We start from the raw sequence: 27,467 nt of genomic DNA on the forward strand, positions 1-27,467 counted from the left end.
CCAGGCACATACACACCACCAGCCATCAGAACATGCTTTCACCAGGCACGCACACACACACCACCAACCGTCAGTGCACGCTTTCACCAGGCATACACACCACTGGCCATCAGTGCACGCTTTCACCGGGCACAAACACCACCAGCCGACAGTGCACGCTTTCACAGAGCACAAACACCACCAGCCGACAGTGCACGCTTTCACAGAGCACAAACGCCATCAGTGCACGCTTTCACCAGGCACACACACACACACCACCTGCCGTCAGAGCATGCTTTCACCAGGCACAGACACCATCCGTCGTCAGTGCATGCTTTCACCAGGCACAAACACCACCAGCCATCAGTGCACGCTTTCACCGGGCACAAACACCACCAGCCGTTAGTGCACCCTTTCACCAGGCACATACTCACCACCAGCCGTCAGAACATGCTTTCACCAGGCACACACACACACACACCACCAACCGTCAGTGCACGCTTTCACCAGGCACACACACCACCAGCCGTCAGTGCATTTTTTCAACAGGCACACACCACCAGCCATCAGTGCACGCGTTCACCAGGCACATACAACACGAGCCATCAGTGCACGCTTCCACCAGGCACACACACACCACCAGCCATCAGTGCACGCTTCCACCATGAACACACACCACCTGCCGTCAGTGCAGGTATCAGAGCGCTTTAAATCAGACTAGCACTCTATATTACTGCCAACTTTGCTTCGCATAAGAAACAGCTAACCATTCATAAACAATGTTTATATACCAATTGCAAATAAAAAAAATGTATGCAAAGCATTATCATTTACAATGCCAATAACTCAAACTTTATTGCTGCGAGACCTATTGCATTGTAAATGCTTGTTTCAGTGAAGACCTAATGTAGCTGTCGGAACTCATTTTTACCAATGCCCAGCACATGTTTTAAAATGTCTTCCCTGGTCACTTGCACTGGCAGTAATAGGACTGATCAGCACAGGGGCATATCTGCTCATGCAGGTATGCCCTCTCATGTAATATTCTGTAGCCTGCCTTATGGCTGTCTGCCCTGCTGTACGGGGGACTCTTACAAATATTACATGCATTGTTAGGGACATGGCACACAGGGATGTGTGACATGTTGTGTTGTCACTTTTGTTTGCACCAAGACACGCATCCTGCAATGGCAGTAGTTCATGTGCTTGGTGAGTGGTCCCTTAGGGTGGCTCAATTCGTGCTGCACCTCTTAAGGACCATCTTTAGTAGGTCAGGCCCCACAAACCCAGGGTACAATTCACTAGGGACTTACAGATGGTGCTAAAGGTTTTGTTAATTGTGGGGACAATTGTACAGTTTTGGGAAAGAGCTCTGGTACTTGTGATCTGGTTAGCAGGAACCTATGCACTTTTAGTTAAAATCACATAATTTGCCAGGCAAAATGTGTGGGTGACCATGTCAAAAAGTGGCATTTGCCTACACAAACCTGCTGTTTTTACAATTCTCTTTCTATCCTTTTTTTACTTAACCTTGCAGTTTCTAGATAACCTTTTTAACACCACATTTTATTAAATTCCGCCCTAACCCAAACCAGGAGGTAGGATTGCAGTACTCATACAGCATTGGCACATATATTGTATTGTAATTGCATTTATATAGCGCTTACTACCCCATACGAGGCGTCAAAGCGCTTTTCGGCGGGTAGCACGCTACTCCGGGACCCACAGAGGATTAGTGTTGAATTAGTATAGTGAAACATGCAAGTACATTTTTAGTGGTGGATAGGTTAGTCAGTTATTTGGATTTGGAATGATAGCAGAAGGATAGAGTACGACAAATTTGTTGACGCATGCTATTCAGGGAGCCTATAAAGGATTAGTGGTGAATTAATATGGTGAAATATGAGGTAATTTCAGTGGTGGATATTAGTCTGTTACTTGGAGTGAGAAGGATGTTAAAACAGAGTACACACAGACCACTCATTGAGACTGGCACATACCTTTTCACTACCACCCGGACGCCTATACGATGCCCAGGAGTCTATGTAATAACCACTTAGATGACTAGAGTCCAAAGTCATCTACTACAGGGTTCGGGATAAATACCTCTGAACAGACACCGGTATTTCTGAATTGTGAAGTGTATCTGTGGGCACCCGCATACTGCATACACAGATCCTTCCAGGTTCACACAGCAGTCTAGCCCCTTCTTCCACATCTCCACTGCCATTAGATACCTTTTTAGGTATTAATGAAAACTGAAGAAAGGAATGGGACTGGCTCTATATACCCTTTTGCCTAATAGGTAGTGGTAAAACAAACTGTGCAGTTATGTGTTCCAGGGCAGTGACTGAGAATCTGTACTTACTGTGTACGGATACATTTTTACAAAAACTGTATTTCAATTTTTTAAATGTAAGCCCACTTAAGGCGGGTTGTATTCATAGTAGTTAGTTGCATGCGCCCCAGTTTATGGGGTTGAGAGGAATGTTTGGAAGGCCAGTCCATATTTAAAAGGCATCCAGTTTTCTTTCATATGTTTCAGAATGCAAAGTCTGGTCTAACTAGACTGTTCAGTCATGATTACTTATGCATTTGTTTTGTAGGAAAATTAACTATCCATGTTCTCTTCATGCACTGCATCTTAAGTTGATTTCATTTTTGTGCTCTCTATGTGATTTAACATGTACATTGATTGAAAGCATTTGCTGGAGTAAAAAGACAGTTGGTTTTGAAGATGCAGTGGTATCTAACATTTCTTAAGTATTTGATTATTTCTGCTTTAACAGCCGTAGTTTGGCAGAAGCCTGTTCTGAAGGCGATGTAAATGCTGTGCGAAAGTTGCTCATTGAAGGCCGAAGCGTGAATGAGCACACAGAAGAAGGGGAGAGTCTCCTCTGCCTAGCCTGTTCAGCGGGATACTATGAGCTTGCCCAGGTTAGTTTTACATTTTGTGACGAAAATATTTATTTACTCGTCCAATTGCAGCATTTAGTGCCTGTGATGTAAATTATGTTTGAATCCAAATTGTTAAATAAAACCAAAACTTTTACTCTGTCCAAGATTTCTTTGAGAAAGTTATTTCTCATGAGTATTAACATTGTTTTTGTTCCCTCCCCCTCCTCCACACCCCCTCTCCCACAGGTTCTCCTCGCTATGCATGCCAATGTAGAAGACCGGGGTATTAAGGGGGACATTACGCCTTTAATGGCTGCTGCTAATGGAGGGCATGTGGAAATTGTAAAGCTGCTGCTAGCTCATGGTGCAGATGTCAATGCACAGTCTTCCACAGGTAATTGTTATTGTTGTAGAATACATATGTTGCAATATTTGTGTTTTAAACTGTGAAAAAGCTTTGCATTGCCGAGAGTAGAAGAAAATAACATTTGACATTCAGTTTTCTAGAACATGTGCCCTACCTTTTTTCTTCGAAACATCCCATTTTTAGGTCTTGCCTCCGCATCGCGCATGCGCTGCATAGGAGTCCTTTAGCCGTCGTTCTGCTCTTTTTCGAAGCACATACTCGTGCTTGTGGCGGCATCCACCTTGGGGTAGCATGCAGGGGCGCGCCACAAGCACGAGTATGTGCTTCGAAAATTAGCAGACTGCGCACTCAGCACTCCCGCGCGCTCTCTCTCACACTCTGTGTCTCTGTGTCTCTGTGTCTCTGTGTCTCTGTGTCTCTGTGTCTCTGTGTCTCTGTGTCTCTGTGTCTCTGTGTCTCTGTGTCTCTGTGTCTCTGTGTCTCTGTGTCTCTGTGTCTCTGTGTCTCTGTGTCTCTGTGTCTCTGTGTCTCTGTGTCTCTGTGTCTCTCTGTCTCTCTGTCTCTCTGTCTCTCTGTCTCTCTGTCTCTCTGTCTCTCTGTCTCTCTGTCTCTCTGTCTCTCTGTCTCTCTGTGTCTCTGTGTCTCTCTGTCTCTCTGTCTCTCTGTCTCTCTGTCTCTCTGTCTCTCTGTCTCTCTGTCTCTCTGTGTCTCTGTGTCTCTCTGTCTCTCTGTCTCTCTGTCTCTCTGTCTCTCTGTCTCTCTGTCTCTCTGTCTCTCTGTCTCTCTGTCTCTCTGTCTCTCTGTCTCTCTGTCTCTCTGTCTCTCTGTCTCTCTGTCTCTCTGTCTCTCTGTCTCTCTGTCTCTCTGTGTCTCTGTGTCTCTGTGTCTCTGTGTCTCTGTGTCTCTGTGTCTCTGTGTCTCTGTGTCTCTGTGTCTCTGTGTCTCTGTGTCTCTGTGTCTCTGTGTCTCTGTGTCTCTGTGTCTCTCTGTCTCTCTGTCTCTCTGTCTCTCTGTCTCTCTGTCTCTCTGTCTCTCTGTCTCTCTGTCTCTCTGTCTCTCTGTCTCTCTGTCTCTCTGTCTCTCTGTCTCTCTGTCTCTCTGTCTCTCTGTCTCTCTGTCTCGCCCCCTGCTGGCAACTGTACGTTGAAGACGGCCCTGGTTGCCCTCAGAGTTCAACAGTTATGCAGTTGTTTTGAGACCGCATGTCAAATTAGTAAGAAGGTCAAATGAGTTAGCTGCTCCTCCGCTACCTTGTAAATAAGTTGGGAATGGCACAACAGTGTCTAAACATGCAGTATTTGTGTGTATAGAAAGCTTAAGGGATGAGCGACCATGATCAGCTGGCACCTGCACTGCGATGTTATCGACCTATTCTGCAGCTTCCCCATCCACGCTGCCATTGAAGTGAAATTAATAGATGAGCCACAGAAAAAAGTGCTGTTTTTGGTGTAAATAAGTACAGATTACTGGATAGTAACACAAATCAATGCATAAATGTGTAACTCACTAAATTTCAGTTGGACAGTATAACAATTTATGCACTAATTTATTACATCATAAGAGCTGTACACCCACCCAATACCTGGAACAAATTCTCTTACTGTAGACAGGACCACATGTGCAGCTATTTCACACACCTTAACTGCATTCCATACATAAGAGCAGCTACATTTTTCCAGTAGCCTGATAATAGCGACCACTCTCAATCAAACACCACAACAAATGAGTCCCCACATACGCCACACTCTAATTCACACACGCTTCTAACTAGGCATAACGTTGCCTTACAAGCATACATATCCTTTCTCTCACTCATTTCCTCTCCAATTCGCGTTCAAGCAGAGCAGTATATACACAATGATTAGAGTACAACTCAGGTCATCACATACAACAAGACACTTCCCACATGTTCCACGCTACATTTTCACAACCTTTCAGTGATATTCATCCCACGGAGTAATAATGTGCTGCTGATCCGCAAACCTGCTACAGAGTGTTGCCAGGAGTATGATGCATTTCATAAAGTACACTACACCACAAAGAATGGTGTGAAATTATCTTTGTGGTTTGTTCTAGTTCACGAGTTTGGGAGGAGAAAACATTGTTAAATTCAACAAGAAAGTACATGGAAATCACCAAAAGAAGTCTGCTTTACAAGGAAATATATGCTCATTGGTAGAACAAGCATTGGCATAATCAATAAGTCTCGCCTTTGGGACCTTATGTGTTTAGCCATGCAACAGTTAATGTTGTTTCAGTAAGGATATTATGCTGCATAACTAAATACTTATAAGGTCCCAAAAGCGAGCCCTAATGGCTATGCCAATGCTTGTTTACATTCTTTGCCATGTTAGATTGTTTTTTCCATACTTATTTTAAGCTAATGCTGCAGAAAGTAATTGTTGTCACATTGTGTTTTCTTAAAAAACCTGAATGCATTGTGCTGCTGCTCACCAGAGGGAATCGTGATGATAGTGTTCAGTCCAGTGCAAATGGTGCTTGGTATCTTTATGTTGCGGGTTACATATTTGTACTTGAGATGAAGTTGATGTAACCCCTTCCATGCTGCCGTCGGCCATTGGCCGACGGCAGCACTACCTCCCTAGTGCTGCCCTCGGCCAGTGGCCGACGCGGCCCCGCCCGTTTTGCGGAAGTGCCACACTTCCGCAAAATCGCGGCCGCAGTAAAGGTGTTAAAGCCTATGTTTACCTCTTCAACTAAATAAAGTGCTAACCTTCCAAAAAAAGTGATTAAACCCAAGCGAACCGTTTGGTTACTAGCCCGGGGGAAACTATATGCTTTCTTAAAATTACCCTCACCCAGCAAAAGGTTCCTTGGTGGCATGCTTAATCATCGGGTTCTTCCGACCCGCTGCGCGGCGGGGCGTGCTACAACCGACGGATACGTGGGAGCACTTTTTAAGTGAAGTGAAGTTATGTGTTTGGTGTGAGTGGAAGGGTCGGAATTGCGTGAACTAAAAAATACCTGGCTTTATGGAAAAACTAAACTTTAATGCTCCCTATAGCTGATATTACTAAACTATGAGGAAAGACAAGGGAAAAGAGCTTTAATGAGCAGTTCCCTCACAGGTTGACATGTTTTGAAGCCTACCCCGAAGATTCTTTTCAGGACCTAGTGCATTGATCCCTGTTACCACTCTGACTAATGCCTAGTGCCGTTAGCCTGCTAGGTGTACTCAATTAATACACATCCAAAGTGCAATACATCCGTTCTGTGCCTACTTGGTAATTTCCTTAGTAATTTCAGCTGTAGGGAGCATTATAGTTTAGTTTAGGTCATTAAGTCATTAAAGACGAGAATTCCTAAAAGCTGTGGCAGAGACCAGAACTCAGACAGCTCAGCTGGTACATTATATCAGAGCACTTTGAGATTTTAACTTAAAATGACCTTCTCCTGCCCTGCATTTATGGATTTAATTTTGACACTCGTTCTCAAGGAAACTTACTCCCACATACCCATCCATTTACCCAGCATTCCACCAGTACCTCAGGTTCGTGGTTAATATCAATCCAAAATCACATCCTTAGGGTTCAAAACAACACTCTCCCACCCCCAATTGGTGTTACAAAAAAATGTCAGTAGTGCATCTTCAGCTCAACACCATTCATGTTATTCCATATCTGGACGACTGGCCTTTAAAGAGCAAGACCAGTGCCTCACTCGTACTCAACAAGTAGTGTCTATCCTGCAGTATATTAGGATTCACAGTTCATGTTAAACATATCACCTGTGTTCTGAATAAGTGCAGTTCATTGGAGCAGGTAGTGGCTTTTCAGAATCTGTTTTACCTTTACTAGGCATAATTTCCTCTATGAGAATGACAGTGAAACTTGTAGTTTCTCATGCTTGGTTACACATACGCCCTGTGGAGGAGTGCTTTACAAAGCAATGGCCGCAACTGACTGGCCAGTGGGAGGATCTAGTTTTGGTGAAGCCCAGTGTTCAGCACAATTTCTATGCTGGAATATCAAAAGCTTATGGGGCAGGCCATTCCTCAACCCTTGGCTGCAAGTGAACTTCAATAAAGACAACTTGCTTATAGGATAGGGAGCACTTTGGGGCCACCTGACAATCCTGGGTCAATATTTTCCTCTGCAGAGCCTGCACATCGGTATGTTGGAATTAATGGCAATACATTTTGCGTTTGGAGTGTTTTACAAACTATTTTGGAAGAAAATAAGGTTTAGTTACACAAACATGGGCACCATTTACTAACCCTAGAATAAAGGGACACAAACTCAACAGTTTTCGAGGTTACCTAAGGCAACCTGGCATTGGGTCCTTCACAATCCAGTACTCTTCCTGACTGAACCCTACCCCTAAGGGCAAGATAACTTTGTGGACCTGCAGAACGCATCAACAAAGATACATAAGCAAAGTCAACACCCACGTACTTCACCACTTCCATCGCTAGGGGTCTCCGGCTTTGCTGCACACAAATGCAAAGTGTCAAAGCTATACTACCAGGCACCCACAGTCATGTGCAATGATGGTTGGATAAACTGGTCATGGATATTTGTGCATGCTTTTCCTCCAATACTACAAATACCATATGTATAAGGAAGGAATGCACAAGGCTTATCCTCCTAGCACTGGTCTGTGTTAGGCAGCTGTGATACTCACTCTCTCTGGAATGTTGATGCATTCCCCACAAAAAGCTCAGACCTTCTCACACATCATTGTCCGCTATAAAATCCCTGTGTCAAGGCTCTGAATCTTGTATTTTGGTACTTGAAGTCTTAGGTTGAATATTTTCAACTTCTATAACAGTGCATACAAATTCTTCAGGGGGCCCGCAAGCCCACCACAAAGTCCCGTCATGATTCCAAGGGGAAACCATTTTTCCACTGTCACTCCAGACTCCACAAGCAGACCGTACAGACATCTGCTACTTAATGTACCTACATAAGGCTTGCTTAGCGTACTTTTCAATAAGGGTACGTTAGACATTGTAGGAACTTACCTGCGAGATATAAAACACCAGTTAATATTCAGAATACCTGTGGTAAGAGACTTGAAGGTCTTAAGAGTCACCCCTCTAGAATTTCACTAATTTCTTCATTGGATCTTAACAGTGTTCTCACTTGGTTCATGGGGCTACTCTTTGAGCATTGTAACTTGGCTTGAGCAGTCCTTTCATTGGAAGGCTTCTTTAATCACAATCAATCTGAGAGTAAGTGAACTGAAAGTCCTAACAGGGGAGAATACATTTATTAAAGTAAACAAAGAGCAGTGTGTCCTTAAAATAGAGCCTCATTTTATGCCTAATGTTGTCGCCCTCCTTCCATATGAAATCATTGAATATTCAATATTTTTCTCACAACCTGAGTTGGTTTTGGAAAGGACTTTACACATTTTTCATTTCAAAATAGTCCTTATGTACTAGATTTATAGTTCTAAATCCTTTGCACCTTTCACAAGCCCCACTTATAGAGTGTTATTTCCAGACTAGGCCTAGCTAAATGGGTAGTGAAGTGTATTAAAGTTTGCTATATCAAGTCCAGCTGCACGCTACATTCTGTGCCTGGGGCACATTCCATTCACAAAAATAAAGCCATTTTGGATTTCCTATGCAACATCCATCCTGCAGGCATATAGGCATATGTAAAGTAGTAGCATGGTTTTCCCATCCTCACTTTCACTAATAATTGTGCAGACATGTGTTTAATGTCGTATTTTAGTGTTAAAGAATGCTAAATGTTATTGGTGTACATGTCCTTATGATTGGTTTCTCAATTATATAAAAATGCATGGCAGCATTGATAAAGTAATTTGTGTAACTGTCTCTTTTTGTAGGCAACACAGCACTTACATATGCCTGTGCAGGAGGGTATGTAGATGTTGTGAAGGTTCTTTTGGAATCCGGTGCCAGCATAGAAGATCACAATGAAAATGGGCATACTCCACTTATGGAAGCAGGGAGTGCAGGACATGTGGAAGTTGCCAGAGTGCTCCTTGAAAGTGGAGCAGGCATCAACACTCATTCCAATGAGTTTAAGGAGAGTGCACTTACTTTAGCATGTTACAAAGGTAAATCTATTTATGTAATGCTGTTATCTCTCATAAAATTATCATCTTTGTGCAACATTGTCTTTGCCACCTGAATTCTCCAATGATGATTTATTTCATAGAGTGTATAGGATGAGCCAACACTTAGGTGTGTTTTGTTATACTGAGACCTAATGCAGTGCCACGAAATTGCTCATGCTGCCTTTCTACTTTGGCTTGCCCACCATGGTAAAATTGCAGTCACTAAATGTCCTCTGGAATTATATGAATATATCCTCCCTTCCCTAAAATCGTTTGCAAGCTGGTAGCCGTTTTCCAAAATATTAAGACTTGATTCACAAAGGTAAGTTTGCAGGTGTATATCTACTCCCACCTATTTATAACTTTTCACTATTTTGCAAATTAACATTTCCAAGTGCAGAATACCTAGTTGTAGACTTGAGGCTTCCACCTCAAGCGAGGTGACAGACTCCTACAACTGAATTTATGAGTATAAAGTTCATTACTAAATTTCCACCTTCTTGTGGAGAACTGCCAATGGGGCATGCAATCTCCAAATAAAACTAAGAATATAAAAAAAAAAAAAAAAATATATATATATATATATATATATATATACAGAAAAAACCGTAGGTTTCAGACTTATATAGTTAGGAATTAGCATTTAAAAAACCATTGAAACTGCTCCTATATTGTTAGTTGTACTAACTATATTTCACGCACCCGCAATCCACTGCTGATGTCACATATTACGTCATTCATGGCATGGTCAGTGACATCAGTGATGACATCTCAAATGACATCACTGATGACATCATCGAGTGACTGTATGTTTCTGTAAAGTTTAAATATGTTTACATATTGAAGAATGAGTGGATGTATGAGTGTCTGGATGAAGGATTTAGTAGGTGCGGGACTGACTGTGAGTGATTAATTTTGTCTTACTGAATGCATGGGTTAGTGACTAAACTCTCTGAATGTGTGCATCAGTATGTCTGTTGTGTAAGCTGCTGTGTGTGTTGATCAGTAGCTATATGAGTGGCTATATGGGTTATTGATTGGTTGCCCAAGTATTTGTATGGGAGACTGAGTGTGTGTGTGTGGGTGGCTGGGAGGTGTGTGACTGTGCATAGATGTGTGAGCAGTTGATTCACTAGGTGTATGGGTTCAAGAGTGCATGTGGAAACAGGTGTATGGGCGGTTGACTGAGTGCATGTGTGTGTTGGTGAGTGAATGGATATCTCAGTGCTACATGTCCAAGTAAGTACATATGTAAAACACAGTGCATGTGAGAGTTGGCATATATAAAAGACTATACATGAGAGCCAGTGAGTGCGAGTGGCTGTATGGATCATTGTGCACTTGTATCAGTGATTGTATAAGAGAGTAAGTATGTGTTAGTATATGTTTGAATAAGTAAGGTGTTGTGTGTATAACTGTATAGTTGAGGAAATGGAAGTGTGATTGATTCTTTGCATGACTGACTAGGTGTGTGAGTAACTCCATGGAGGAGTGGCAGTGCGTGAGTGTCTGTATAGGGGTATGAGTGCATACGTTAGTGTTGTATTGATGAGTGACTGTATGTATGAGTGATTCTATGGGTGAATAAGTGGATGTGTGTGTAAACCTAGCAATCAGTGAGTGCGTATGTAGTAACTGGTATTGGTGTGTCAATGGTTTCAAGAATGGTAGTCTGGATATAACACTGGGTATATCAAAGATTATATTAGAGTGTAAGGAGGTGTATCATATCACATGAATTATGTCATCAGTGATGTCATCAGTGATGTCACTGACCATGTCTTGAATGATGTAATATGTGACATCCTCAGCAGTGGATTGCGGGTGCGCGAAATATAGTTAGTACAACTAACTATATAGGAGCAATTTCAATGGTTTTTTAAATGCTAATTCCTAACTATACAAGGCCTGAAACCTATGGTTTTTTTAGTGAATTTCAAAGGTTTTTTAAATGCTAATTCCTAAGGGCACGCCCCCTTTTTACAACACTCTGCAGCGCAACCCCTGGTGCGTTTGCAGAGGAGGAACTAATTCCCCCTGCATACTGGGGGTCCCTGGGGGGCAACTAGCCCACCAGGAGCCTCCAGTATAAGCCAGGGAGCTGCATTACAGAGAGGTGTAATGAGGCCACACCCTTTTTTACAACTCTCTGCAACGCAGCCCCCGGGCGTGTTTGCTGAGGGGGAACTAATTCCCCTTGCATACTGGGGGTCCCTGGGGCCAACTAGCCCACCTTGAACCTGCAGTATGCGCCAGGGGGCTGCATTGCAGAGAGGTGTAATGAGGCCACACCCTTTTTTTACACCTCTCTGCAGCGCAACTCCTGGCGTGTTTGCAGAATAGGAACTAATTCCCCTTGCATACTGGAGGTTCCTGGGGACCAAGTAGCCCACCAGGAGCCTCCAGTATGCGCCAAGGGGCTGCGTTGCTTTCCCCGGGGGCGGCGGTCCCCGGGTCAGTGTGGGGGGGATTGTGGACCCCCCACACCTCTATCACTATGCAGCCGCAATTTGGTCCCCCCGCGGGGTAATTTTTAAAACAGACCTGGTTTAAAACATGGAAATTGGGCCTTTTTTGTCCTTGTGGGACAACCGGGGCAGGCCTAGGGGGTCAGGGTGTATCTACCCTGCCCCCTTTTTGTATTCTTCACGTTTGTTTTTCTGCTTTCTTGTGCCTCGGTCTATCGAGCACAAGATGGATGCCAACACATCCTGGTTAGAAGTGTTGACAGCCAATGCGCATGCAGCTTTCTCTGGAAGGCATGCTGATTGGCTGCCACTGTCTGCCAACAATCCAAACCAGGAAGTGTTGGCAGCCATATTGTGCCTCGGTAGAACCAAGACACAAGAAAACAGTGAAACAAAGGTGGAAAACAAGCAAAGGGAGCAGGGTAGAAGCACCCTGCCCCCCTAGGCCTGCACAGGGGGTCCTACAAGGAGTGTTGACAGACATTGGCAGCCAATCAGAATGCTACTCGTACTCGGGAAGGTACAGAGTACAGTAAGCTTACAGTAAGCTTATATAGATATATATTTTTTCAAATTCAATTTTCTCAACTACTTGAGGGATTTACACCATTTAAACAAAAGGCCTACTGCAAACCAGTCCCTACCATTTTGCAAAGTTTGGTGTAATTCCGTTTAGCGGTTCGGGCTGTAGCCGCGTCTAATCGTCACATATTACATCATTCATGACCTAGTCAGTGACATCACTGACCTCATCCAGTGAATGTGGTTTAGAGAGAGAGAGAGAGATCTCTGCATTGAAGACTGAGTGGATGTATAAGTGTCTAATTTAAATTCACTAAATATATGGGATTGTGATTAAACTGTGTGAATATCTGTATCACTCTCTTGTGTAAACTACTACATAAGTTGGTTACTAGCTATGTGAACGTCTATATTAGGTATTAATTAGTTAAGTGAGTATTTGTATGGGATAGTGAATGTGCGTGTGGTTGGGTGGGAGGTGTGTGACTGCCCAAAGATGTGTAAATAGTGGATTTAGTAGGTATATGAGGTTAAGACTATGTGGAAACAGTTGTTTGGGTGAGTGAATCTCTATATGGGTGTGGTGATGAGTAAATATATTTCTCAATGATACACTGCCTTTTATATTTCTTTGTTGAACATGTATGTGACAGTTGTATATAAATAACTATACATAAGACTCAGTGATTGTATGAGTGACTGTATCGAAAACTATACTTGTAATAGTGATTTTATAACACGAAGTATGAGTTACTATCTATATGAATAAATAAAGTGGTGGTTGTATAAGTATATAGATTAGTTTGCATAAGTGAGTAGGAGAACTGCATAAGTGAGTAGGATGTGTGCTGGTGTGTAATGTCGATTGAGGTGTATATGTATATTTAATAGTGTTATATTGATCTTTTTTAGCATGTATGAGTGAATCTATATGTGTTTAGAAGTGTGTAGATGTAGGAATCACTGAGTGGGTGTTTAGAAACTTGTATTGGTGTGTCAATGGTTTCAAATATGGTACTCCATATTTTATAATAAGTGTTGAGAGGTTTTGCTAGTGTGATGACATGTGGATGATGTCATCAGTGATGTCATGAGTGATGTCACTGACCATGTCATGAATGATGTAATATGTGACATCAGCAGTGGATTGCGGGCGAGGAATTTCAATGGTTTTGTACGAGTGAAATGTCCAGCTAACTAGAACACCCCTAAAATCTATGTTTTTTTTCAGTGAATTTCTAAGGTTTTTTAAATGCTAGTTCCTAACTATAACATTTCTGAAACCTATGGTTTTTTCAGTGAATTTCAAAGGTTTTGTAAATGACAATTTTTAAATGTATTAATTGTTATATTTATTTGTTTTAAACTGATTTTTCTACATTTTTTGAAACTATTTATTTTTAGATATTTTATTTTTTAAATTACATTATATTTTTAACCCCTTTGACGCTCGTGACGAGCTCAGCTCGTCATGAGTTACGCCTGTGGTACGCTCATGACGAGCTGAGCTAGTCATGTAACGCAGGTTTTTTTAAAACAGAGCACAGTGGGAAAACGGCCCACGCGCATGAGGTTAATATACATTGAAAAAGGAATATTTGATAAAATATTGAAATTCAAATTTTTATTTTGTTTTTTAAAATATATTTATATATATTTTATTTAGCAGGCAATAATATCCTGTCGGAGCACTTCCATATGCTGACCCTGCAGCAAGTGCTCCCGTTGCTCAGGCAGGGGAATTTTCTCGCAACTTTAGACCTGAAGGATGCGTACTTTCACATTCCACTGCCCCCTTCACACAGGAAGTACCTCAGGTTCACCATCCAAAACCAGCAACACCAATTCAAAGTTTTGCCTTTCGGTGTCACCACGGCACCGAGGGTGTTCACAAAGTGCCTGGCGACAGTGGCGGCACATCTCAGGAGACGAAATATCCACGTCTACCCCTATCTGGACGACTTACTCATCCAAGCGAAGTCAGCCCAGCAGTGTGCCGCCCACATGTCCCACACCATTCACCTCCTGCACGTTCTGGGATTCTCACTGAATTACCCCAAATCCCACCTCCAGCCCACCCACATACGGCAGTATCTGGGTGCGACCATAAACACTCTGGCGGCCACAGCACAGCCGAATTCAGTGAGAGTCAGCAGCATTCAATCGCTGATCCAAAAATTCAGACCTCAACACTCGCTTCCAGCACGAGTGTTCATGCAGTTGATAGGCATGATGGCCTCCTGCATTTCCATAGTCCACACGCGAGACTACATATGCGCCCGCTTCAGGAGTGCTTAGCACGTCAGTGGACTCAGGCTCACGGGCAGTTAAAAGACCTAGTGTTGGTGGGCGGTCGGGCATACAACTCTCTGCATTGGTGGAGTCCACGAAACCTTTGCAAGGGCCGACCGTTCCAAGAGCCTGTGCCACAGATCATCCTGACGACGGACGCGTCTCTCCAGGGATGGGGAGCGCATGTACTCCATTACACTGTGCAGGGACTATGGACGCAACAGCAGAGGAAGATGCACATCAATGTTCTGGAACTGATGGCGATCTTCATGGCACTAAAAGCCTTCAAAGTACATCTGTGCAACAAGGTCGTGTTGATCCGGACGGACAACATGACGGTAATGTACTACATTCAAAAGCAGGGAGGAACACACTCTCCGCAGCGGTCTCATCTGGCTCAGAGTGGAAGTGGGCCATTCAAAGGAACATCTTCCTCATGGCAGAGCACCTCCCGGGCAAGGACAATCAGATGGCGGACCTGCTCAGCAGGCACAGCCACCAAATGCACGTGTGGGAGATACTTCCATCAGTTCTCCAACCGTACTTCCGAAGGTGGGGTCATCCAGAGATCGACCTCTTCGCCACACGGGAGAACGCAAAATGCCAAAGCTTCGCTGCCAGGTTCCCACACCCACAGTCGCAGGGCAATGCGATATGGATGAACTGGTCAGGCAAATTTGCGTACGCTTTTCCCCCAGCACCTCTGATACCGCTGGTGGCACGCAAGCTCAGGCAGCACTCGATGACTCTCATCCTGGTTGCTCCAACGTGGGCTCGCCAACCATGGTACACCACGTTTCTAGAACTGTCCGTGGTACTACATCAGAGGCTATGTCTCACACCCAGTCTTCTGACGCAGAGCCATGGTTACATTCAGCATCCAGATCCGCAACAGCTCAACCTGGCGATCTGGCTCCTGAAGTCCTAGAGTTTGGCTGTAGGAGAGTAGGGTCTGCAATCCTACGATCACCCCAGATTTTTGCTTTTTGCTTCACTGGTTTACGACTTCCCTGGCTGTGGGCCTGCTAATCAGACCCACAGCCTAGCTGTTCTCTCACTAAATTAACACGTGTACCTTAGGTGCATATACCAATTGGTACTGGGCCACCTTATCAGTCCCTGTACCCAGGGCATAGGTGTACCCAGGGCCTACCAGGGGCTGCAGCATGTATTATGCCAGCCCTGGCTGGCCATCTAAATCTGACACAACTGGCTGCACGACAGCTGGGGCACGGTGGTGTAATCACCCTTTGCTTTAGATATAGTATACCTATATCTAACCCTAAAATGGACACATGTATTCCTATCAGTCACTCCTATGGCAGGCCTTAACAATCCTGAAGGCAGAGTGCTTGGAATCATGTGAGCTAGTGCTCTGGCATGAGATGAGCCCGTTTGCAGCTTGCGGAACCAAGTCCTAATAGCTGTTCCATGATAACGCGTACCATATACTCTTAAGTGCATTATAATCCTCGCGGTTATTTGCCAACTCTGGTATCGCTTTATCAAAAAATGTCGAGTAAGGTGTCATACGAATTGGAATACTAACCCCTCGCCAATTCTGGTGACGGGGTTAGCATTCCACCCTTCTAGAGGGACACAACATGTATGTAACTGTGAACCCCGGTTAAAGTTAACTCGAGCCTCAGCATCACAAAATGGTTGCTGCCACCACAGACACAAGTCTGACCTCCTGCTGCTGGGAGTCCTTCCAGCGAGGAGAGCTTGGACAAAGGGTTTCCTGTCTGGGGCGGTGCTAGCACCATCACAGACAGGGTTTTGTGTATCCCAGGTAGGCAGGGCTCAGAGGAAGGTGACTGCAAGTGGCACCCCGGTGCTCACTGTGCATATGTGTTTCCTTCCCAGTGTAAGAATTGGCTTTTGTAGTTTGGTTTGCCCTGTTCCCATCATGCACTGGGACAGGAACAGACTAATTTGCATACAGCCAGGTTCTGAAACTGGGATGGTGCAGTGAGCTAAAAAACGGTGTTGGATCTAGCCCTGATCTCTTGACTGGGTGAGAGCTTTCTGCTTAATTCAGAGACTCTGTCCCTCACCACCCCTTGTTGTAAATATCACTGTGCATATGCCGGCATGAACCACTTCCAGGGGCACACCAGCCCCTGAGCTGGGGAAAGTCCGGACAAAGGGAGAGGGGTGTAACCACCCCCCTTCCTGGTCCCACCCATGGGCAGGACCTAGTCGCGTGCCAGCCCCTTTCTTTAGAATAAAGGTAGGAGCGGGGACCCTTCCAAATTAGATCATCTTTGAATCCTGAAACTACTTTCTACGAAAGGAACTCTCGACTTCTTCTCAAGATTTCTCCCTTGTCACTAAGGAGTAGTCACCCTGCATCAGCAGGCACCAACTAAGTATCTTGCGGTTTGCTGCACGTCCTTCCTCCGGAACCAGACCGACCAGCACGACGAGACCCGGACTCCCTGCCCTCTCTGACCTCAACCTGCCTCTACAGCACAGCTGAGAACTGTGGGTGCGACAAGACCAGAGGACCCGGCTATCATCAGAACCAGCACGACACTGATCCAGCACGACCGCCGAGGGACCCTCGAGTGGGTGCACTGGGGTAAGAGAAGCCCCAACCACAAGCAGCACGAGCACCGAAGTCCAGCCCCCCAGCATCCACCAGATCTGTGTGGGGCCCTTTTGCTTCTGCGTTGCTTGCCACGTTGTCCGGTCACTTGCCCACTGGCTAGTGACCCTCCAGACGGTGTCCTACGTTTGTTTCACCGCTGGTCTAGCTCCACTAGACTGGCCCTTGTTTCCTCTTAGAAAGGGAACTTCCTCGGACCCTCCTGGTCCACTCCTGATGCCATTTTGTGTCGCCACGTGGGCTTGCCTTAGCCAAGGCTTGTTGCCTCCTTCAACGGATCCAGCATCGCCAGCCGCAGACATCCGACGTGGGACAGCTCGCAGATCTCCAGCCTGGTCGACATCAGCGCCCTGGTCCGTGCAGCAGCAGAATCCAGTGTCACCTCTTCACCTGGCTGAGTGACCTCGACTGGTGCCATCCTGGTGCCCACCTAATCACTGGCTAATGATTCAGAACTCGGTCCCCTCTGCTTACAGGTATCCTTCACTGATCCATCCTTGGATCAGCCCGGAACATCTTCACTGGTCGCCTGCCAGCAACTTCCACTTCAGGCTCCTGGGTCGTCAACGAGGATTCCAGACGACACTTGAACCCTATGCAGTCGCAGCCCCTGGGCTAGGTAAACCGAGTACCACGGTGCTCCAGCGTAGAACCACTCTCGAAGTGTCTAGATCCACTGTCGTTTTTGACCTACCTAGTCTGGTTCGCCCGAGAATACTAACTTTGCATTTACTAGCCTCCATAGACTTTGTCCCGCATTGCGCGTGAGAGTTTCCACTCTGCACACGACGTCCCTAGGCCTCCTGCTTCTAATCTAAGGGTTCAGCATTGTAGTCCCAGCGGTTCTAAAGCCTCTGAGAATAGTTACTTACCTGCTAGTAATTCGCATTCCACTTTTGTAGTGTATGGTTTTTCGTGCCCCTCGGGCATTTGTGTAAATTGTGCGACTTTCAGTATTTCTTTAAGAGTTTTGTATTGTGCTTAGCACCCTGTCCTCATAAAGAGTCTAGGGTTGTTGTGTTATAAATAAATATCCTTTTATTTTCATAACAAATTTTGTGGTGTCCTTTCACTTGGTGTTCAAGGGGTATATGTGATGGTATAACAGCTGGCTTAACACGCCCTCTAGAGTTTAGCCTAAAGACTGCTCTTGTCCATGCTACTAGGATAGCTGGTCTATAAGGTTGACTTACAACCAATCATCAATAAGGGTCGTTTGGACTGATACATAGTCATCATTAGAATAGTGAGCACTGCATATCAGGCCAACTTCTCACATTGGCTACCTGCACTTGCATTCTGACTGTATGTACATCATTCGGGAGGAAAGGAAGCCCACCACCAGAGCATGCTATGCGGCAAAATGGAAGCGGTTTGTCATTTATTGTGCAGACCACAACATTAACCCGCTAGATGCTTCTATTCAGAATATCTGTTACCTTTTCCATCTGTACAAATGTAATCTGGCCTATGCTTCCATTCGCATTCATCTATCTGCAATGGCCGCTTATCTCCAGAATAGGCAGCACCTCTCCCTCTTCAAGGTGCCTGCCATTAAGGCTTTTCTGGAAGGACTCAAACGAGTCTTTCCTCCGCGGACTCCACCAGCTCCGGAGTGGAACCTCAATGTGGTCCTCACCAGGCTGATGGGTCCTCCCTTTGAACCACTGCATTCCTGCGAGATTCAGTTCTTGACGTGGAAAGTGGCTTTCCTCATAGCAATTACATCGCTACGGAGGTTTAGTGAATTACAAGCCCTAACTATCCAAGAGCCATTTATTCAAATTCATTCCAACAGGGTAGTGCTTCGCACTAACCCTAAATTTCTTCGCAAGGTTGTGTTTCAATTCCATATCAACCAGACTATTGAATTACCTGTTTTCTTTCCAAATCCAGAGTCATTGGCGGAGCAGATGCTCCACACCCTTGACATCAAAAGGGCCCTGATGTATTACATCGATAGGACCAAGGATTTTAGGAAAACTAAGCAACTCTTTGTCGCCTTTGCACCACACCACAAAGGTAACCCTATTTCCAAGGCTGGTATTGCTAGGTGGATCGTTAAATGTATCCAGATCTGCTATCTGAAAGCGAAACATACCCTTACCATTCCACCAAGAGCCCACTCCACCAGAAAGTTGGGGGCCTCTATGGCATTCCTTGGAAACATTCCTTTGGAAGACATATGTAGAGCAGCCACATGGTCTACCACACACACATTTACAAAGCGTTACTGTGTTGATGTGCACTCCAAACAGCAAGCAGCTGTAGGGCAGGCTGTTCTCAAAACACTTTTCCAAACTGCTGCAGCTGGCACGGGCGGCCGCCGCTAATGGAGGGACTGCTATGTATTCTATGCACAGATATGAATTCAGCAGCCCACATGCCTCGAACCGAATATGCTACTTACCAGTATGCATCTGTTCTTGGCATGTAGGGCTGCTGACATTCATATCGCCCGCCCTCCTCCCCGGCGCCTGTAGCAGCTGCAGAATTCACATATACTTCTAGCATGGTCATCATTAACTGAGTTTCACTCCATCTTGGCCACAATGGCTAAAAACAATCTGAGGATGGAGTCGATGCCCATGCGCACTGTAGTCCAGGGGAGGAGCCACCTATCTCGTGATACTTCGAAGACTCTTCCAGGACAACAATGTGCAATCATCCGGACCCAACACTAGGCGGCGATCTATGCACAGATATGAATGTCAGCAGCCCTACATGCCAAGAATGGATGCATACTGGTAAGTAGCATATTCGTTCTCCAGCGACAAGAGAACACTTGCCCTGCTGAAGGAGACTCGTTCATACCAGAATGGGTGAACTCTGACAGGGAGGACAGCAAGCAAGATCATGGAGATGATGGCGTCCAGCATACACCTAGTCCCCAACATACGACTCCACATGAGACCATTCCAGGAATGGCTCCAACAAAAACGGTCACAAGCTACAGGGAGTTGGGAAGATCTAGTGGTTATAATGCATGCAGTACAAGAGGAAATAGCGTGGTGGAACAAGGAGAACATAAGGGGGAAGCCTTTAACACCACCAACCCCAACAGTGACCATCCCTACATAGGCATCCCAGAGGGGATGGGGAGCACACATGAACCAGCTCAAGGTGCGGGGTCTGTGGATTCCAACAGATGCGATTAAGCACATCAATTACCTGGAACTAAAGACTGTGTTCCTTGCCCTAAAAGCCTTCCAGAAACAACTGTACAAGCAGAGAGTGTTGATACAAACCGACAACACAACAACGATGTTCTACATCAACAAACCGGGAGGAACACAATCAGTTGCACTATCCAACCTACCGCAGGAGCTATGGAGATGGGCCATCCCACTAGAAACAGACCTCCTGGCTATACACCTACCAGGAAAGGATAACTTGGAGGTAGACCGGCTCAGCAGACGGACATCAGCATCCCACGAGTGGGAGCTCAATGCACAGGAAACGCAAAAGCTATTCAAGAAGTCGGGGACACCAAAAATAGACCTATTTGCAACACACCAGAATGCAAAATGACAATACTTCACATCCATGCAACCAGGGGAACAATCCCAGGGGAATGCCCTATGGATAAGCTGGTCGAAAACATTTGCCTACGCTTTTCCCCCGATACCACTGATACACAGGGCACTCAGCAAATGCAGAACCAGCAACATGATGCTGATTTAGCTAATGTACGCTCCCTCCCCAAACACACCACCCACATATGGGACCTCCTTTCCACTTTGAACCCGGATCTCGGATTCCTCACTGAGACATGGCTGAAGACCACATCGGCCCCAGCCATTGCAACAGCCCTACCTGAGGGATATCTGATCGCAAAACTAGATAGACCCAGGAAGACCGTGGGCGGGATTGCCATTGTTTATAAAGACCCTATAAAGGTCACAGTATTAGATGAGCACCTAAGCTCCAACCTTGAGTTAATCATATATAGAATCGAACTCCATGCGCAACTTAGCTGGAAAGGCGCTCTAGCCTATCGACCCCCTGGTCCCATCACTGATTCAACCTCACTCCTCTTAGAGCCAATTGCTCCCCACGTCATCTCTACCAATAGATTTATCCTACTAGGAGATTTTAACATACACAGGGATGATTCTAGAGACCCTGATACCCTACACTTTCTCAAAGACATCTCCCCACTCGGACTGACTAAGAAAAACAATGGGCCTACACACGGTGCAGGCCACACTCTGGACCAGGTACTCTCCAATTCTGTGGACTTAATTTACAAACAAACGCTACCACTAACCTGGACAGATCACTACATGATAACTTTCGATCTAGTAGGACAGTGTGTGAACGCTCGCAACAAAAAGCCAAGCACCCGCTGCTTTAGACATGGGCACAAACTTTCGCCCCATTCCTTTTCTGAAGCATTTCACGCTCCCCTACAGACCCCCAACAGCACAGTTGAGGAGCACCTCCAGTCACTCCAAAGGGCTACTAAACTTATCCTAGATGCCACAATACCTATAAAAACTGCATCTACTGTGGCACGTCGCCCTCAGGCACCCTGGTACACAAGAATTAAAAACAGAGAAAAGCAAATGCAAGGTAATTGAGCGTATCTGGCGCCGCTCCAAAACACAATCCGACCAGAACAACTTCAAGGAGATGCTGAGAATATACCACAAGAACCTTAGAAACACCAGAAAGAAACATATAGCACTACAATTAGAGCAGGCGGATAATACCCCTAAAATGCTTTTCCAGATCCTTAATACATTCACTAACCCAAAAGCTTGCAATCCCAAGGATGAATCCTCCCAAGCACTCTGTGACAATATAGCAAATCACCTAACCCAGAAGATAGACATCTATTCAAAATTTCCATCCCCCAGCTCTCGAGGACCAGACATTGAGATCCCATGCATCAGCCCATGTTCTCCCACTCAGCCATTTTTAACAACGTTTCCCCTACTTACTTTGGAAGAAACCGAAACTCTTCTTAAATCAGCCAAGTCAGGATCCCCTAAAGATCTAATCCCGGCAAAAATGGTAAAAACCCTAGCAACACAACTGGCAGGACATCTCAAAGTCGTCTTTAACAAATCAATCACAGAGGGGTTAATTACCTAAAGAATGGAAAGATGCACAAGTCATGCCCATCAGGAAAAATCCCAAACTTCCACCTGATGTTATCACAAACTACAGACCCTTATCCTTGCTTCCATCATACAGTAAATTGATAGAAAAACATATAAACAAACATCTCTCATCTTATGTGGAGACTTACAACTGCCTAGACCATTCTCAGTCAGGCTTTCGACACGGCATAATACGGAGTCCACCTTGGTCAATGTCATTGATATCAGAATGCAGGAGGATGGTGGTCGAGCAGTAATATTGATACTGCTCGACCTATCCGCTGCCTTTGACACAATATCACACCACATCCTATTAGAGAGATTACACTCCATAGGCATTCGGCATAGGGCCTTGGAGTGGATGCTAGATTTCCTGAAAGATCGGACCCAAACAGTTAACCTTGGCACGTTTCAAGCCAAGACCACCACTGTTAACAAAGGAGTCCCCCAGGGCTGCTGCCTCAGCCCAACCCTTTTCAATGTTTATATTGCTCCACTGCCCTCTCTGCTTAGGAAGATCGGGTTTATCCCGGTCTCCTACGCAGATGATACTCCGTTGCTCTTAGCCTATGACACTGACACGCCTAACATCCAAGAGATCTTCTCTAAAGGCATGATCAAGATCACGGCCTGGATGAGTCGGAACTTCCTGCAATTAATAATAGCAAGACAGAGATTATGCTATTTCCAGAGGCAGTTTCAAACTGGTCCCCGAGTTGGTGGCCCCAAGAACTAGGAGCTGCCCCTACCCCCAAATCAGCAGAAAAAAACTTAGGAGTACTAGTAGATAGCAAGCTGAACATTGACGAGCATGTAACATCAGCCAAACGCTCATGTTTTCACACCTTGAGTCTTCTGTGTGTCACTTCCTTACCATCTCCACCCGAAAGATTCTTATACACGCATTGGTACTCAGCCGACTTGGTTTTAGCAATGCCCTCCTTATCTCCGCCAAAGACTCTGCCTTACAGACCCTCCAGGTAGTCCAGAATAGAGCAGCCCGCCTGGTTACCAATTCCCCCCGCCGCTCCCTATCTATCCCCCTTCTACGTAAACTGCATTGGCTCCCCATACGCAAACGCGTTCACTTTAAAGTTTGCTGTCTAATTTTTAAGGGCCTCCATCAGCTAGGCCCCACATACCTAGCCAACAAACTGATCACTTACACCCCTGCACGAAAATTACGGTCTGAAGGCAAGGGCCTCCTGGTAATTCCACGCTTTAAGAAAACAAAGTGGGGAGGGAAAGCCTTCTCCCACCTAGGACCCAAAATGTGGAATCCGCTCCCTGAGGCACTCCGACTCAACCAAAACTACTTAAGCTTCAGAAAGAACCTGAAGACCTTGCTGTTCTCACTCACCTACCTTACGCTCACACAATCATTAGCGCGAAGATACCCCATTTGGGGCGAGTCATGCGCTTTACAAGATATCTAAATAAAATAAATAAATTTTGGTGGTACCACAGTGGGCCAGGCAGTCCTGGTTCTCTCAAATAGTGGAGATGGTGCAGGGACCACCCCACATGTTCGCAAAAAGAAAAGACTTGCTCTCCATGCAAAACGGGGAAGTACTCCACCCAGAGAGCCTCTGTCTAGCTGCATGGCTCCTGAAGACGTAGTTTGCACACCTAAAACTCCCAGAGAGCACACTGTGGGTGCTACGAGAGGCAAGGAGACCTACCACACGGAGGTGCTATCTGGCGAAATGGAAAAGATTCACACAATGGTGCATCAGGGAAAAACTACACAAGAAAATGACCAAGGAATCAACTGTGCTAAAATATAACACAGCGGCTAAAAGCAAACCTAAGCTCTACCTCGCTGAGTGTACACCTAGCAGCAATAGTAGCTTACACAAGAGGGGAGACGGGAAAGAGCTTCTTTTCATCCTAAGTAGTAAAGAGATTCCTGGAATGGGCTAAAAGGATCGCTCCACCCAAAAGGATGCCGCTACCGGCTTGGAACCTTAATTTAGTTCTAACAGAGCTTATGAAAGCGCCTTTTGAACACATCCATAAGGCCTCACTACAAATGCTCACAATGAAGACAGACTTCCTAGTAGCAATCACTCGCTACGCAGGGTAAGCGAGCTACAGGCACTAACGCTACAGAAACCCTACATACAGATCCACAATGATAGGGTGAATGAGGACGGACCCACACTTCATGCGAAAGGTGGTGTCAAGGTTCCACATGAACCAGACCATACAAATACCTAGTTTCTTCCAGAAACTGGCCACAAGAGCTGAACGAGCTCTGCACACCCTAGACGCCAGAAGGGCGGTCATGCACTACATTGAGAGAACAAAGGAACACAGGAAGAAAAACAGTTCTTTGTGTCCTTTGCAAAGAGTTTCATGGGGAAACCAGTAACTAAAGGAACAATTGCGAGATGGATCGCACAAACAATACAGTTCTGCCGCAGGCAGGCAGGACAGGAACTGGAAGGAGGGGCACGTGCCCACTCTACCAGGAAAAAGAGGGCTACAATAGCCTTCCTAGCTAACACACCCATTCAGGGCATATGCCTGGTGGCAACCTGGGCTTCAGTGCACACTTTCACGAAGCACTACTGTGTGGATATACAGATGAACAAGGAAGCACAAGTCTGACAAAAGGTGCTTCAGCACATATTCAATAACCAACGCACATCTTCCACCCAGCCGCCACAAACATGAGAAACCGCTACAAAGTCTATGCACAGCATAGTGAATCCAGAAAGATTCACGCTGCAAAACTAATAGTTTCATATCTGTCTGTGTAGTTTTGCAGCTTGAAGATCTTTCTGGATTCACTAGCAAACCCACCCACCTCCGCCAGAAAGATGAGGCTGGAGAGAAAAGGAAAATACAGAGACAATATACAATCAGACACTTAAAAGAGACAAATCTGGAATTCCGTTACATTAAGGAAGAACTTGAAAAGATTGGAAAAGGATTAAAAACATTACACAAAATCAAGAAAAAAAAAAGAATCCGAAGATGGCACCCACAGTTGGGAGCTTCCGCAGAAAGCGTGCCAACGTCACAGGAAGGACACCAAAAGGTGGGACGTCAACGCCCACCTGGGCTACGGAGAAAAAAAACCCAGAAAAAATACTATGATTCCGGACCCAACCACTAGACTGCGGAATGATGCACAGTATAGTGAATCCAGAAAGATCTTCAAGCTGCAAAACTACACCGACAGGTGTAGAACTATTCGTTCTACACTATAGACACAGTTCAAAACTGGGAATGTTTAGTTTAAAGTAGAGGAAACCAGTCTGTTTCAACAGAAGTAACTGTAGATCTTCAGGCACTCTCTTCAGTTCTTTGAAGCCCAAATAGGCAGAGATTCTAATAGATCAATAATAGCTTGAGAAGTAGAGGAATGGGTAGAGGAGCTGTCTCAAAGAGTTTTGGCCAGCCCAACTTTTGCTTGGTTTCATCAGCCTCTCCCACAGAGCATGTGACGGGAATGGTGCAGTTCTTTCTTCCTGGCTGGATTCAAAATTATAGCACTTTATTATGCTGAAGGGTGTAACTTTGGGATACAGGCTCCAGTTTCTCCAATGTCCTTATCGTATACCAATACAAGGCTTTTTTCCCCCAAAGGACTATCTATGGTCTTAAGGAAGAGATGGCCTCTCCTTTCGAAGATTGTAAAGGAGTTGGATATTTTTGCCTATCACACTGCAAATCAGTTTTTCAGTTGAAATCACTCCTTTTCAGCCTGAAAACTTCCTGAGGATTTTCTCAAAGTGCCTGGCAGTTCTGACTGTCCATCACCAGGGGCCATTGGCTGCTATCACTACCATTGAAAGAGCAGGCCATTCATACTCTACTTAAGGCAACTGTTGTACTTCAGCACTCACAGGGGGTTTCCCACACTTAAGAGCAAATATAGGAAGACTTTGACGGTCCAATTCTTCAGGGTTACACTGGATTCAGATGATGTTTCTGTCCATGGGCAGGTGCATCTCTTGTTGAAACTAACAATTTGAAAGAGACCGTTAGTTGTAGATTCCTTACCTTAGAATTTGCCCCAGGCGTCAGACTGGATCTGGAGATTTTTCTTTAGCAGTACCCTTGCACGTCGGTACTTGAGTTGGTTGATTCCGCGTCCTTCATTGGCGAAGTGATCGCTGGGATGACGTAGCAATGCCTACTTAGACACTGCCCCTGCGCGCTGACGTCCGTTTTCTTTTTCTTTGCCAGCCTTGCTATGTTCCGCAGAGAACTACCCCTTAGCCACTTTTTGGCTAGCCTTTTTGCGACGTTTTGTAGACTTCTTTTCGAGTCTATCAACTCCTGGTGTGCGTGGGATGTCCCAATGTTGGACCAGTTTCAAGCCTTGTGGGTCCTGTCTCAAGCTGATGTTGTTGATGGACCCATATCTGGTGTGCTTGTTGTGTCTGGAGCGCAACCACGACCTGAAGTCGTGCTCTGACTGCCGTGCCATGCATCCGAAGACTTTGCAGGAGCGGTCCCGAAAGTTGTTGGAAGCCCTGCGGTCGGCTCCATGTCGTTACTAGTCTCGTTCGAGAGGAAGGTCTCAAAGCCATTCGTGGAGCCCCACTCCTCCTCGCACTCCAAGTCCTCGAGGTCCTCTAGTAAGTCCAAACAAAAGGAAGGCGAAAAACGCACAAGCACTCTTCACTTTCTCCCTGTCGGTCGGCTGGCGAGCCGCGGGATTCGGAGCGCCACTGCTCAAAAGCTCGGTCTCTGGTGCCTGATTCAGGGACGACTCCGCGGCGCCCCCCATTTCTGGGAGCAAGAGCATCCCATGCCCAATTTCAACAGTTTTACAGGGCCTTACACCTAGTCTTTGGGCAGCTCGACTCCGCCGGTGCGCCTTCGGGCCTCGCGGAGCTGGTCAGGGATCCTGAGCCTTCAATTCTCTGCCCCCGGGGGATTCCCACAGATCTAGGCCTGGAACAGGATCGACGCCAGTCAATCTCACTCGACATTCCCTGATGCCGAAGACTTCACCCGCTGCTCTGGTCGAGCCCCAGACCGGCACCATCCCCCTTCCTCATACTCATCCCGGAGTTGGAACCTGAGCCGGACCAATGTCTGAACCGGTGCTGGAGGGTAGATTTGTTCCCCTGTTCATCCCTGGTGTTCCGTATCGAGCAGAGGGTGGTGAAGAGGACCGAGGGGTCGCTGGACCCTTTAACTAACAAGCT

At 45.7% G+C, this 27,467-nt stretch overlaps 1 protein-coding gene across 19 annotated transcripts in view; it reads left to right on the plus strand.

Moving 5' to 3' along the window:
• LOC147727467 (ankyrin repeat domain-containing protein 17-like) overlaps positions 1-27,467 on the plus strand; it is a 1,323,072-nt gene that overhangs the window by 222,257 nt on the left and 1,073,348 nt on the right. For all 19 annotated transcript variants that reach the window (XM_086961534.1, XM_086961542.1, XM_086961537.1 and 16 more), the window contains exons 4-6: positions 2,769-2,916; positions 3,124-3,271; positions 9,062-9,295. In XM_086961534.1, the coding sequence (XP_086817660.1) occupies positions 2,769-2,916; positions 3,124-3,271; positions 9,062-9,295 (530 nt within the window). The remainder of the gene's footprint in view (positions 1-2,768; positions 2,917-3,123; positions 3,272-9,061; positions 9,296-27,467) is intronic.

The sequence above is a fragment of the Lissotriton vulgaris genome, chromosome 3_1 (genome assembly GCF_964263255.1).
Source record: "Lissotriton vulgaris chromosome 3_1, aLisVul1.2, whole genome shotgun sequence".
NCBI classification, from domain to species: Eukaryota; Metazoa; Chordata; class Amphibia; order Caudata; family Salamandridae; genus Lissotriton; species Lissotriton vulgaris.